The 14391-nt window shown below is 44.4% G+C and overlaps 1 protein-coding gene across 4 annotated transcripts in view; it reads left to right on the forward strand.

Annotated features, from left to right (window-relative positions):
- Positions 1 to 14050, forward strand: part of VSTM2A (V-set and transmembrane domain containing 2A) — a 53789-nt gene extending 39739 nt beyond the window's left edge. For all 4 annotated transcript variants that reach the window (XM_084860392.1, XM_084860391.1, XM_084860390.1 and 1 more), the window contains exon 5: positions 12924 to 14050. In XM_084860392.1, the coding sequence (XP_084716518.1) occupies positions 12924 to 13012 (89 nt within the window). In that variant the 3' untranslated portion in view covers positions 13013 to 14050. The remainder of the gene's footprint in view (positions 1 to 12923) is intronic.
- Positions 14051 to 14391: the final 341 nt, after the last annotated feature.

Consider the following 14391-nt stretch of genomic DNA (forward strand, 5'->3'; position numbering starts at 1 on the left):
CAACTCCTATAATTTCCAGCTAGCATGCTTACTTTTTTAAAAAATGAATTTGGGGGCAGTGGGGGAAGTGCAGGCTGCATGTGAGCTGCATGCAGGCTGCATTTGGGGGCAGTGGGGGCAGCGCAGGCTGCATATGGGCAGCATGTTGCCCATCCCTGCCTTAATGTCTGGCTAACATTCCACTCTGCGACTTGGTGCTCTCAACATTCACTTTGATAAATCCTCTGTCACAGCTGCTTCCCATCTCCCATGGCCATTGTCCAGGGCAGCCACATTGGTCGACTGACCATGTGTTGAAATGAGGCTTGAGCTGACCCCACCACCTCAGGTGGAGAACCGTGGAGGATGTGACTATGCATTGCAACGATCTATGTATAAGGGCAGGCAGCAGTATAGCTCTAGGCAGTCTTGTTCACAAAGATATTTTGCACTCCTCCTCCACTGGGGTCCCTCTCAATGTAGCCTAGGTAACCCAATATAACATGGGGAAGAAACTACAAAGATATACCCAACTGCAGTGCTTTATTCTTTCCATAGCAGTGAGAGAGCCAATGTGGTGTAGTGGTTAGAGTACTGGACTGGGACTTAGGAGATCTGGGTTCAAGTCCCCAATTGGCCAAGAAGCTCACTGGGTGACTTGACTCTCAACCTAAGCTACCTCACTGGGATTTTGTGATGATAAAATGGAGAGGAAGATCATGTAAGCTGCTTTGGGTTCCTTGGAGGAAAAAAAGTGAGATGCATGTAAATGTAGTAATAAATGAATTCTTTTTTTCAAAAAGGAATGAATGGCAGCCATTCACTAAACTTGAAGAGAGTAAAGGGGTAATCTCAGGGCCGCAGTTCTGGTGGAGACTGTGTGGGCAACAGTCTTGCCAATGCAGGTCATTTATTTTGCCCCATAGAATTAAATGGGAGCTGTTGAGAAATGTGGCATACACTGACACTTCAGTTCTTCACCTGTGTAGGCTCACAATAGGAGCCATTGCACGGTCACACTAGAGCAGCCTTCCCTAATCCGGCGCCTCCCAAATATGTTGGACGACAACTCCCATAATCCCCAGCCCCTGTGGCCAGTAGTCAGGAATGCTGGGAGTTGTAGTCCAATCGATCAATCAATCAATCAGTTTTATCATGGTTGTAGACCAGCAAGGTTGTAGTCCAAAGCATCTGGAGGGGACCAGGTTGGGGAAGAGCATCTAGAGTGTGAAAAAAAATACCTCACATTGATCATTGGTCGGTCTGTCTGTCTGTCAGACTTGCTGTACCAGCAGATGTGGACAGACCATACCAGTCACTGTGTAATGCAGCCTTCCTAACTGGGGGATGCTGGGAGTTGGAGTTCAACCCATCTGGAGGGGATCAGGTTGGGGAAGGCTGATGTACTGTGACTGTGGAGTCTAGGGACTACATTTCCCAACACTCCCGCTGTGACCCATCTCTCTGACTTAGGGAGAAGGGCTTGCTTCCTTAGGAAAAGGGATGGGGTGGAGAAGCAGAAACCGGGGGAATGGGAAAGGGCCGCAGCCTGGAAGCAGATCTGTGAGGGCTCGTGAAGCACTCAGAGGTGGAGCAGAAGATCCTTGTTAGTAGTTTGGAAACAACAGTAGCTCTGGGAAGGTTGCCACACACAGTGACTCTGTGGGAAAAGCTCTGGAAAGGAGGGCCTAACTACCATACTGCTATATGTATGTATGTATGTATATATGGTAGTTATATAGTTATATAGCTGTATGGTAGTTAGGCCCTCCTTTCCAGAGCTTTCCCCACAGAGTCACTGTGTGTGGCAACCTTCCCAGAGCTACTGTTGTTTCCAAACTACTAACAAGGATCTTCTGCTCCACCTCTGAGTGCTTCACGAGCCCTCACAGATCCGCTTCCAGGCTGCGGCCCTTTCCCATTCCCCCGGTTTCTGCTTCTCTACCCCATCCCTTTCCTAAGAAAGCAAGCCCTTCTCCTGCACACACAGAAGCCCAAACTGTTACATTTTGAACCTAGTTCTTTTGTGGCACCCCGAAGGTCAGGGGTGGGCAACTTGTGGCCCTCCAGATTTTTTTGGCCTACAACTCCCATCAGCTCATGGCCAATGGTGAGGGATGATGGGAGCTGTAGACCAAAACATCAGGAGGGCCACAAGTTGCCCCCTCCTGCCTTAATTGCACAGCCTAAAGGCATTTCTACAGCAGCCTGAAATCCTGCATTTAAAATGGGGCTTTCTGCTTCCGTTTTAAATGCAGGGTCACAACTGGCTCCCTTTACATGCACTTCCCTTCCCCTTCCCCCCTCCTTCGCCCTTTATCTGAGTCTTCCATTATCTGTCATTGATCTGGTGCCTCTTCTTGCTACTTTAATTCTTTTCACGGAGGAAACTGAAGAGGAACACAACGGGGTAATTTGATAGCTCATTACCTGCGATCTATTTAAAACAAAGGGCATTTAGTGCAGGAGGGTCACGGCAGGGTAACTGCATCATGTAAAGAGCCCGCAAACCTCTGTGAAGGAGCAATCTCAATTGCAGGATAAAAGCCCGGTGTGAAGGAGCCATAGGTGGTGACAACCTTCCCTGCTTACCTACCCCACTAAATCACCTGTGTGTTTGTTCGCTGCATGTCAGGGGTAGTTCAAAGGTTACTGACACTCAAGCGCCTTCAGCACTTGCCTCAAACCCTGGTTATACTGGCACGCTTCCGATTTATAAACTCCTCACGATTACAAGGAAAAGCTAAATCACATTTGAGGTTTTCAGAAACCAGAGGCCTAAAGGAGGAGACTAAATGGGAACTTTATAGAATTATGAATGATACAGAGAGAATGAAGAGAGAATGTTTTTCTCCCTCACTCATAATAATAAGACTAGAACTGTTTTGGCAGTAGTTCCAGGCAAGACTTCTCCACACAACATGTAATCAACTATTGCAATTCACTGCCACAAGATGTAGTGACAGCTATTAGCTCTGATGGCTTTTAAAAAGGATTATCCAGGCTTTTGGAGGATGGGCCTGTCTGCAGTGAGAGGTGTACCACTGGATATCAGATGTCATCACCTTGCTCATGGAGCTTCCTAGAGCAGCCTTTCCCAATCTGGTGCCCTCCAAATGTTTTGGAATTCTGGAGCCCAAAACATCTTGAGGCCACCAGGTTGACGAAGGCTTCCCTAGGGCAATCTGGTTGGCTGCTGACTGCTGTTGGAGTTAGACAGCTGGACTAGTTGAATATTTGGCCTGGCAGAGCAGGGCAATTCTTATCTTATTAAGTTCTTCTGCTCAGTGACACATACCTATGATGTTGCAGTGACACTAAAGAGATTTTGAGTTCCACTGGTATAAATGGTTAGGACTGCAGGGCAAATGTAAGTGGCAGTTCTATACACCTAAGTGGCAATTATATCTCGCCATTATGATAACAATTTAATTACAACATGATTTGTCCTTAGATGAGAGCTATACTGCATTCTTTTCCCACCCAATGTAACCAAAATATAGTACGTTTGTGGTTTATCTTCACTTCACATTGCATTCAAGGCTCTTTATTTACCGGGTTCTGCTAGCACAATCGAACATAGCAGTTTCTGACATGTCAGGGTGTGCACTATAGTCCCCTTGGGACTTGGTCCCTCACTACATTTGTTTCAAATGCAAATATGTTTTATAAAAAAATGTAGGGACGTAGATGTAAAAATAATAATAAATAAATGACCATGTACCGCTAGTATAGCTCCTGAGTACTTTGCGACATTAACAATTATTAAACATTGACAAATACATTAGTGACAATTAATACAAGGAAGAGTGAACGACCTGAACAAAAAAGTATGTTATAAATCCTCCACGTTCGCAAGCAGAAAACCAAAGAAGTACCTAGGAAGTGTCAATTTATAACTGGTTTGTGCTGAAATAGCCACACAGATTCCAGTGGAACCGTACAGAATCCCACCTCTGGAAGAAATTACATTGTACTCGGAGGATCCAGTTTGATTCCCTTGTCCATGTCCAGTCTGCTTGAGAGAGATTATGAGAAAATCTGCTTTATTTTTTAAAAAATAAAAGCTTACTGTGGGTGGGTTCTGGTGGGAAATTGACAAAACGTGCCATTTTTCAGCTAGAGGTGTTTCAACATATGGAGCAGTGGGTCTTTCACATTTTTATCTCTAGGCTGCTGTGGCAAATGGAAGCTACTGTGCTTACTTCTAGAGCAGTGGGCTTCCTAAGTATCACAACAGGGAGTTTCAGCAAGTGAAGAATATATGGCAAAACATTCCATAAAATTATCCTTTGTGAATTTTGATGTCAAATATTTTCCAGATTTCTCTGACTACTGACTAGTATTGAAAACAGTCGCAGTTAGTCACTAAAGCGTGGTTAATGTCTTCTGGATCCAACCCATAAAATATATTCAGATAGGGTTTGACACTACTGATAGCTGATACACAAGGATGTATCAGAATGGTTTTCACACTTTCTAACCCCAGGAAATATTTTCCACATGAGAATTCTGGGGTATTTTTTAAAGATAGCTGCTCCGCGGCACAACTGGACATCATGATTGTCCACTGTAAACTCAGTGTCCACTTGAAGAACATGCCCAGCATTCACCAGTGGCTGGGCACGCACAGCAGAAAACAGGAATGGTCAGCAGGCCGTATTGTGGGGAAGTTGCTTCACCATTACTGAACTTCTCATTCGAAAACCTCTTATAAGCTTTGAAGACACTCACTGCTACCTCATATTTAACCATATTTGATTGTCAACATGTAATAGCAAGTTTTATCTGACAGATAAAATTGTATTCATAATTCATATCTGACAGCATGGCAGCTTATGCAATTTCATATTTGAAGCCAAAATCAAAACAATCAAGAGGTTCTCCCCCCCCCCCCGCGCCACAGCCTCCCCCACAAATCTCTGAAGCATTTTTTTTTCAGATGTCCAAAATTAAGGGTAAACTTCTCACATTTAAAACACAAATGTAATTTGTTGTTCAGAATTTGCAGGGCCAGCTCAAGGTTCTTCTGGACCCTTGGGCAACCAAGTGTCAGGGGGGCCCCTTTGCACTGGATGTGAAACCCTATGCTTACTTTTGCATGATGTCTACTCTTCAGTGTCCTTTCACTTCTTTCTTTGGCTCTCCTTTCCCCTCCTTGTGACAATTTCTTCCCAGTGCCTCCCCCCCTCCGCCCTAACTCTCTCTCCCTCTATTTACTTACACACACACACACACACACACACACGTGTGTGTGTATGTGTGTGTGTGTGTGTGTATATATATATATATATAAGCAAGCAGAGGCAGACATACCTTACCTTATTTTACGCTTTCAATAGACTTTTCAAAAATTTCCCCCCTGGTGATTGGCGGGGGAGAGTATACGAAGATTTACCGTACCTGTGATTGGACAGCAGGTGCCCCCCACAAAAAGTAGCAGCAAAGACAAGAGTGTGTGTGCTTTTAAAAATGGGCCTTACCTCGCCAATTTTATTTATTTCATTTTGAAAAGCGTAACCCTTAAGCATCCAGTCAATGGAGTGTGAGTTTTCCGCATGCAATTGGAAGCTGGATTTGACTTGGCAGGAGGTCTGAGGGGTCAATTGAAGCGACCTGAGGGGTGTTTTGTATGGGGGAATTTGGCCTGGAATGCAAACTAGCCTCAGTCCTGCCCTCCGCCTGCAATATTAAAAGTGGGCTGTGGGCTATAGTGCAATGTGTTTCTCTCAGCACAGCCGTACAACTTCTAACCTGCAACACAAGGGTAACAGCACTGGACAAAACTGCAGGGTAACTGCATGCGATTACCTCAGCATCTGCTCAACGTCCGGTAGGGGTATAATGCCACTGGACAGCACTTCAGTGTTGTTTGTAATCCACTGTCTCAGCCCAACTCCCCATTTACAGTATTCAGTGTGAACTATACTTCAGCGCTGTCACAAGCTACTCTTCCCCTAGCCACAGAGCCTTTGGCATCTCTACACCAGCCTAAATCCTGCATTGAAAACAGGGCTCTCTGCTTCCGTTTTAAATGCAGAATCACAGAGACTCCCTTTTTCACGTGCTTCCTTTCCCCCCCTCCCCTTCCCCCCTCCTCCTCCCTATATCTGAGTCTTCCATTATCTTCCGTTGATCTCACTCCTCTTCTTGCCGCTTTTCCTCTTTTCACGGAGGGAACTCAAGCGGAACGCAACGGGGTAATTTGATAGCTCATTATCTGCGATCTATTTGAAAATGGAACAAAGGGCATTTAGTGCAGGAGGGTCATGGAGTCATGTAAAGAGCCCGCAAACGTCCGTGAAGGAGCAATCTCAATCGCAGGATAAAAGCCCAGTGTGAAGGACTCAAGCTACAATATAGGGATAATGAACTGCATATTCCTTGGTGGGGCAAGCTAAAAAACCCTTTAAAAAATGAAGTTTCACACTTAAGTCCTGAGTTAGAGCAGGAATTCCTTCTTATTCTGTTACCCTTTGTGTGTGTGGGGGGGGGAGAGACACATAGGAGTGCCCAATCACTTTTGTGTTACTCTTAGATGATTCCTTTGATTTCATGTCTCATGTCTGCCCTGGGGCACCTTTAAATCTCAGCGTAAGCCAGGACATGACTTACCCAAAAGCGATGGATCCCTCTTGACTTTTCAGTATCTCTGTATATCACCCTTCTCCTTTCATTCCCTTTCTCAGTGGGACTAGATAAATAGACAGATAGACAGATCCAAGAGAGCTCAAGGGCTGCTTTCACACTCTGCTCCTTGCCTTTGTCTCCCAGCTGCCTGATATGCAGCATTTTGAAGCTGGCGGGGCTCCGGTGGTCACACACCTCTTCCTCCTCTCAAGCAAACCCCTTCAGAGTCTGTTCCAGGCTTGTGGGGGCACATGGTTGCTGTCCCCTGTCACCACCAAGAGGCATGGCAGCCCCACATCACCTGGCCCTGTCTATGCCTCCTCACACGCTTCCAGACAGTGATAGGCAAGCAAGCCAGGCTGGCTGGCCCTGACGTGCCTAAAGGCCCCTCTTGAGGGGGTGGGCCCTCAGCAAGTGCCCCATGGTGCCAATCTCTAACACCGGCCCTGAGCATGTGCTTGGTAAAAGTGAGAGATTGAGCAAATTGTAAAGATTCTTTTCAGTTTTATAGTTATTATTATTATTATTAGCATAGAAATAAATTATGGGGGGGGGGAATGAAAGGAAAGGGCTGGATCCAGATTTGGGCTTGTGCAGTGGAGTAGGTAGAGGGAGACTTTCCCACCCTCTCTTCCCCACAGCAGTCTCTCCAGCCCCTGAAAATGCTGCACAGAGAGTCAGGGGACCCCTGCCAAATGGGGTGAGCTGTGGCGTGGCAGGATCCTCCAAAATCAGGCAGAGCCCCCTTCCATGAGCAGAGCCCTTCTGTCAGCAGAAGGCAGGTCCTGGATCCAACCCAGAGGAAACATCTATGACAATAATTAATTTTCAAAACACCAGTTCTTATAATATTTAGGCTAAATTAAATTCAGAAAAGCATACTTACTCAGTTGAAGATGAGTGAGTTATATAGCTTATACCCAGTCTCCAGACATCAATTGCTTTTTTATATTTAGATCAGATTTTTGACAAGCTGTTAGTTCTGCTGGGGGAATAACATTCCACATCGTGCTCAGGAATTCTTTAATTTTGCCGGGAGCATTTGGTTTTTGGTAACTGCTTAGTTCTTGTAGCTAAGCTGAGAACAACAGAATGGAGGCAAGATTTATGTAGCCCAATATTGTGCTTTTAAGGTGCCAGGACAGACATTTTTGTGAGAAAGCATTGGTGGCTGCCCCATGGATAGGTACAGAGTGCCAGCAATTACCAGGAAGTTTGGAACACTAAGTCTTGGCCCAGAACATATTCAGTATGAGGGCTGGTTGACGTATAAAGCAGCATCCACATGACCACCTGGGGTACCTGCGAGGTAGCCGGGGGCTTGTGACATGCCACCACCACCATAACTTTGTGACAGTTTCTGTCACCACTGCCATGATAGAAATTGTGGCACGTGCCTGTACAACACCCACGTGTAGGTGCTAGACCCAGTTCTCAGCTCAACTATATGGCATCTGTAACTATATTAAGGACATAGCTTGCCATGCTTCCAGGGGGAAACAGTTCCACAGTTTTTTTGGCACCACCACAGAAAAGGCCATGGTTCAAGGGACCCTCCGAGAGGACTCCTGTGACTGAGGAACTCTGCTGAGATTGCCTTGGCAAAGAGGGAAACAGTAATGGGAGAAGGTGTTCCCTAAGGTATGAAAAGTCCAGAATGTTTAAAGTCTGTAAGGCTGTAATCCAGTACCTGTTTACCTGAGGGTAATCCCCATTGAACTCAGTGGGACTCACTTCTGAGTAGACTTGTTTGGGATTGCACTGCTAAAGTGGTGACCAGCACCTTGACTTGTGCGTGGAAGTACATTAGCAGCCAGCGTAACTTGGTCGGAATATATGCACAGCCCCTATGAATGAATGGGCAGCTACAGTTTGCACTAGGTTCTGAATGATCTCCTCAGAACATGCTCTCAGCAACTGGGCTTTGTCCAGGAATACATACATATGAGTGTGTATGTGTGAAGGGGCTTTTTAAATGCAGACTCCCTGCCCCCATCACTGAGTAACCACAACATGTCCACCCACATCTGAGCTAAGAGGTAGAGGAGTCCATGGCAGAGTGTAATACTTCTAGGAAGACGTGAATTCCAACATATCCCATTTTAGAAATTAAGCACTCACTAGAGGTAAGTGAGGATTTATGAGGGAGTAGGTGCAAGTAACCTCTGGGGATAAATGCATACATAGGGCTATCCTGTGTGCACAAAACTAGTGCCCTTTAAGGGTTTTTTTTTTTTCAAGGGTGTTGAACATGCTGCTCATTTTTTTCTGTGCTGTTTCAGAACTCGTTGAAAACATACTCCCATTGGAGGGTTGTTGTTTTTTACACTGTTCCTCTCAGTGTCCTTTTCTGTCTTCTTCATCCTCACAACTCCTGACCTCATTTTCCTGCACTGGCTTTTGGTTATGGCGATATCTGTGACATATGCCTGATGTCACAGATGCTCATAAAAATCCTTTGGGTTGCTGCAGTGAATTCAGATTCAACAGCACTGTGGGAAAGTGAAGCTGAGGAGTAGGAGGCAAAGGAAGAGAAGGAAAAGAGCACTAAGGAGAAACAGCAGCCAGGCTGCCAGGGGAACTAAGGAGTGCCTAATGGCACTGAAACAACATGAATGTGAAGTACTACTGACAGCTAATAAGGCTCTTTGGAGTCTTGTGCTAGTAAGGGTGTTGTTAATTGTTTTCCATATCAGAAAAAGTGGCAATCAGGAGTGTGGGAGGGGAAGAGTGGGTGTAAGTAAGCTATGTTTTGAAAGCCCATCCACTTTTCTGCATGTAATGTGAAGGTCTCATAACCATGAAGACTCTGTGTTGTTATTGTATCCTCCTCCCCCACTTTAACTAGAATGCAGTGAATATTATTTTCTCAGTCGGTATGCAAAGATTTAAGCTCTCTCCACAAAAAAAAAATACCTATATGTAAATAAATTCCCAGCAAAGAGACACAACGTGCTCCCCTTCCAAAGTGACTGACTCCTACATGTGTGAGATCCTCTGTAACAATAGGAACACTCTGAAGAGTTTTTGGAGGACAAACATCTCTTTCTTTCCTTCTTTCCTTCTTTCCTTCTTTCCTTCTTTCCTTCCTTCCTTCCTTCCTTCCCACTCCTTAGTTTTGTGCACAACTTATAGCACAATGCAGACAATATCCATGCTTACAAGATCTGCATGGATAAGGGGGAGTGGGACTACACCACTGGTCCAACCCTGATGTTCTGTGCACTACTGGCTGCACCCCCTCAACATCTGCAAAGGGATGCATACTTGTATTCAGTATGGTCACCCACGTGATCATGTTGTGTCACAGATACCAGAAACAAAATCACTGGAGCCTCTCTCATCTCAGATGGCAGTGAGAGCAACATGAGGGCAGTTGATGGGTGAAGATAATGGAATATGACTGGACATAATAGCAAAAGGGAGAACAAGAAGTCCTAGCAAGAGGGAGAGACATAACCATGCAAGACACACTCGTTTTGCTCTCGGAACCCTTGTTCAGACATTGACTGGAGGGTATACTTCCAAACCATAAAGACCAAAAACTTCCTTCCTAGAGAGAAAATTCATTTTCTACTAGTAGATTTTTTAAAAATTGATTTTTTCATGGAGACCTGTGTAAGATTAAAACAAAAAACAAAAAAAACCCCCTATCTAGTAGAGTAAGCTATATATTGAAAGTGATCTCAACCATTTCATCGAGAAATTTCCTTGAGTTGTTTTTCCTTCAAACTTCTGGTCTGCCTTAATTTGCACATGCCTTGTCAAACATGATTTAGGATGAAATTGAGAATAGGTCTAGCACAACCTAAACAAACTGTGTATGTGTGCTGGGAATATGGCTGCCCCAAACCGCCTTCAATCAGTCTTGACTTGAGACTGGGGAAAAGTGTGATCCCAGTCAAGGTGCAGTCTTGACTGTGCATATTAGTTGTTCTTGGCTATGCAACTATAGTCATCCTTGGGGAAAGATGGTTCTGCTTTCATTCAACAATATGTTTAAGTGTCAGTTTATAGCACTGCCAGTGAGTGACCCAAACCTCAGGACAAATAGGTGTGCAGCTGTCAAGGAACACAGACCCTAATGCAGGAGACCAAAAGCACTTGGGTTTTTTCAATAGCTGAATAGAGGAAAGTGCCTTTGGCAGATCATAGACTCATGGGGTTGGAAAGGGTCTACAAGACTGTCGAGTCCAACCCCCTTCTCAGTGCAGGAAGTCTGATTCCCAGGCAGTGTCAGTCACACCTCGAAGGTACGCATGACAAATGGGTTGGAACCTCAGGGCTGTTCCACCCCTCAGCGTCTGCATGAGCAGCTGAACATGCATTCCGTGCATTTTGGTGTTCTAAGTGTGCAGGGGTCTTGATTGCATGGAGCGCCTGCACACATTTGTCTCTGCCGAACTTGAGGCAGCGCTCCTGTGCAGAAGTCTGTGCTCAGCATGTGGACATTGGGAAAGGCAGAGCTGGCAGTGTGCACGCAGTCAGGGATGGGGCCAGTGTCACAGCCTCACTCCTTCCCCATGCATAGTTTCTACATGTCATGTCATTCTTATCTGCAGAGGGCAGTGCGCTCACGGTGTTCCGGATCAGAGCAATAAGATCAAAGCAAAAACGAAAATGGACCTAATGGGCCCCTCCATCCTTCAGATTTCTTTGAAACTTTTAAGATTTCTTATTCTCTGATTTCCTTTTCATTACGTGTTTTAATGATATCGTTCACTAAACATGCATATTTTTGCCGACAGAAAATATCTTGTACATTGTTATCCCCAAATCTGGCATATTAATGCTTCCTGGAGCTAGCAAATAATATGTCCATAATATATAAGAGTAGTTCTCAGACAGTACTATCCGAAAGAGCACGAACCCAGCCCAATATGGAATTGGGTATCCTGAAGCCCATTGTTCTTATTGGGCCTAATTGCACCTCCATCTTGTACTATGCTGAACACAGCTCACCAGCCATGTATGGTGGCCTGCTAGGCGTGCCCCCACCTCTATTTTTGCAGTCCCACTGGTGGATGGCAAAACAGTTTACTGAATCCCTGGTAGTCCATACATTTTGTAGGCCTGAAGGAGAAGTTAGTCATCTCTGAGATAGAGGTTCACTTTGTTTTATAAACACTTGCCGCTGTCTAATACCAAGTTAGGCTATTTTGCCCTGGATTGCCTACTCTGGCTGATGGTGGCTCTCTACAGTCATGGGCAGCTTGAAGACCTTTCCTGGCCTTGCTACCCAAGCCTATGCTGGCGGGGATTGAATTTGGGTTCTTGCGCTCTGCCAGTGAGATATAGACCTCCTCCCACCATTTCAAGGGTATTTTAATGGGGCAGGGAGGCACCTAATCTGATTATGAATACATAAACCACACATATCTTTGACAGAGATGTGAAGGCCTGGGGGGAAACCCACAGAAAAAAAGCCCCTTCTTTTCCAGGGACTTTTTCCAGCAATTTTTTTCCAGGCCTTCACGTCTCTAATCTTTGAACATATCCTCTTTTTAGGGGCTGGGGCTGGGGCTGATGCACTACCTTTTTTAAATAGACAATTTCAGTGTAGGACAGCACAACTTGTATCTCACCTAGCCAAACACAGCCCACCAGCCATATACGCTGGCTCCCGAGGGGCTGGATAAAGCTCCTGTTTTCTCAGCCTGTGTGGGGAGACAAAAGCAGGAGTGGGGGGTGTCAAGGACACAGCAGGCCACAGCTCACTCACTGCTGTACTGTGTTTGGCTTGATGGGTCACCGGTTGTGCAGCTGCATGGGTTGCTTTAGCATCTGCTTCATTTCTGCAGTAAGTCTTTTCTAGTCAAGAAGGGGTTGCTTTGTCAGGGCTTGCTCTGTTAGTAGCTGATGTTGCCCTTATGAAGTGACTTTACAGATTCTTCTGTAACAAATGCTTTGAGGTGAAAGGTGGTTCAATTTGTTCCTCTTGCCATATGGTAATTCGATTACTCTGTTGGAAAAAGAGAGAGAGAGAGATACAAGAAAACCAAATGCAGCACCTCCGTGGGACTGAAATACTTTGTATGTGTTGTTATTTGCAGTGCATGCCGAGAAAGTCATGGGCACAAGAGCCAAGCTGGCAAGCTAATTAAGTATATAAATGTATATGTTTAAACAGCCTTATAAAGGAGCATTGGAAATCTGCAAGATGAGCGAATATCTTATAACTTCTTCCGCAGGTGCGAGGATAGCTACAAGCCATGGACTTTCTGTCCTGCTTCTTGTTTGTGGCTTTGTGAAGGGTGCTTTGCTTTAATCTAAAAAGTGCTGACTTTTTCCAATATCACTTTCTCTTCTTAAAGCAAAGAGCAAATCGCCTGTAAAACCTACGGAGCGGACAGCAAAGTTGACCCTAACTTCCAACCACCACCCTGCACCCAATGTACTCTAACTCTCTACACAAAGGAGCACCTTCTTCAGGACACACACACAAAAACAAAACAAAACATGAAACAACATTTTCAAAAGGAGAGAAGAGGCTAGCACATAGTCTCTTCATTTCTTACTTTCTTTGGAATGTATCGCTGGTCTTTTCTTTGCGGGGAACTCGAGTGGTGTAATCGAACATTGTTCAACTTGACGACCACGTTTTCTTTCTTCTTTTTTCTTTTTGATTCAACAAAGAGAAGTGTTGAATTCCCTTGACTATCCAGAGGTTCACTACAGTTTTTTAGTATTATCAAACTGGACGTTTGTTCTTATACTTGGAAAAGCACCGCTCTAAGCAGAAGGGGGGAAAGAGCCCAAACTCTCCCCTCCCAAATGCCTGCTCAAAACCTGTCCAACATACAAGATGCAAAGAGCAACTTCTCTGTGGCAATGGATGGAAACAGAGTTATGTTTTGAAAGTATTTCTTTTCTAGGTGGCAAATCTGACAAAAATTCAAAGCTGCTAATTATACAAGAGGACTATATTTCTGGAAGACATGCAAGAAAGTGTTGGAGCCCCTTGGGCATTCTTCTTTCATTTGATTTCCCCCCTCTCATTATTGTTTCTTGCTTTCTTTCCTGTTTGATGGTGGCAATTGCTGGCCCTGGCCGACCCCTGTGGAGCACTTGAAGGTTTCTATAAATACATATTTTATTTGTGCGTGTTCTCTATTTTGATGTGTTTTCTCCAATTTTGCAACTCCTGTATATGCAAACCTAACTTAAATTCTGTAAATTGCTTACATGTGTGATATAACTTCAGAATATACATTCTATGGTCCATCCTGCAAGCCAGTTTTGAATATTATCTCAATGTGGTGCCACCAACTGACATCTCTGTTCCCTTTTCAGCCAAGCGTTCATTTTAATTTGTAATTCAGTACTATGTGGGATTTTGTAATCCATGCATTCACTTTTCACTGGTCTGAGCCCTTGCAGATGGCAATGTGACCCTCTGTTTTCTCTGTAAAAATGCACATTAAAATTTGTTATGGTCTCCAAGCAGTGGATTCTTTGAGTTGTAGATATCTCATGTTAGAATTATTTGCTGAATACCCTTTTAATTTATGGTGTTTATTGGAGATGAAGTTATTCTGATTTTATAACCAGGAAAATGTAGCTCTACAAATATCTAACTGAGTTCAAAGAAAGGGAAAAGGTAAATTTGACTGTGGTTGGGTGGTTTTTTTTTCAATTATGCGGATAAGGAAAGAGAAGTTGCTTTACCTTATAACTAAAATGTAGTTACTAAATCCACATGGAAACCACAGAGTTTATATATTTCCCCCTTTCTTTCTTTCTTTCTTTCTTTCTTTCTTATTTTATTTATTACATTTATAT

Source organism: Heloderma suspectum, chromosome 5 (assembly GCF_057233095.1).
Source record: "Heloderma suspectum isolate Gila_16-S chromosome 5, 16-S_ref, whole genome shotgun sequence".
Taxonomy (NCBI): Eukaryota; Metazoa; Chordata; class Lepidosauria; order Squamata; family Helodermatidae; genus Heloderma; species Heloderma suspectum.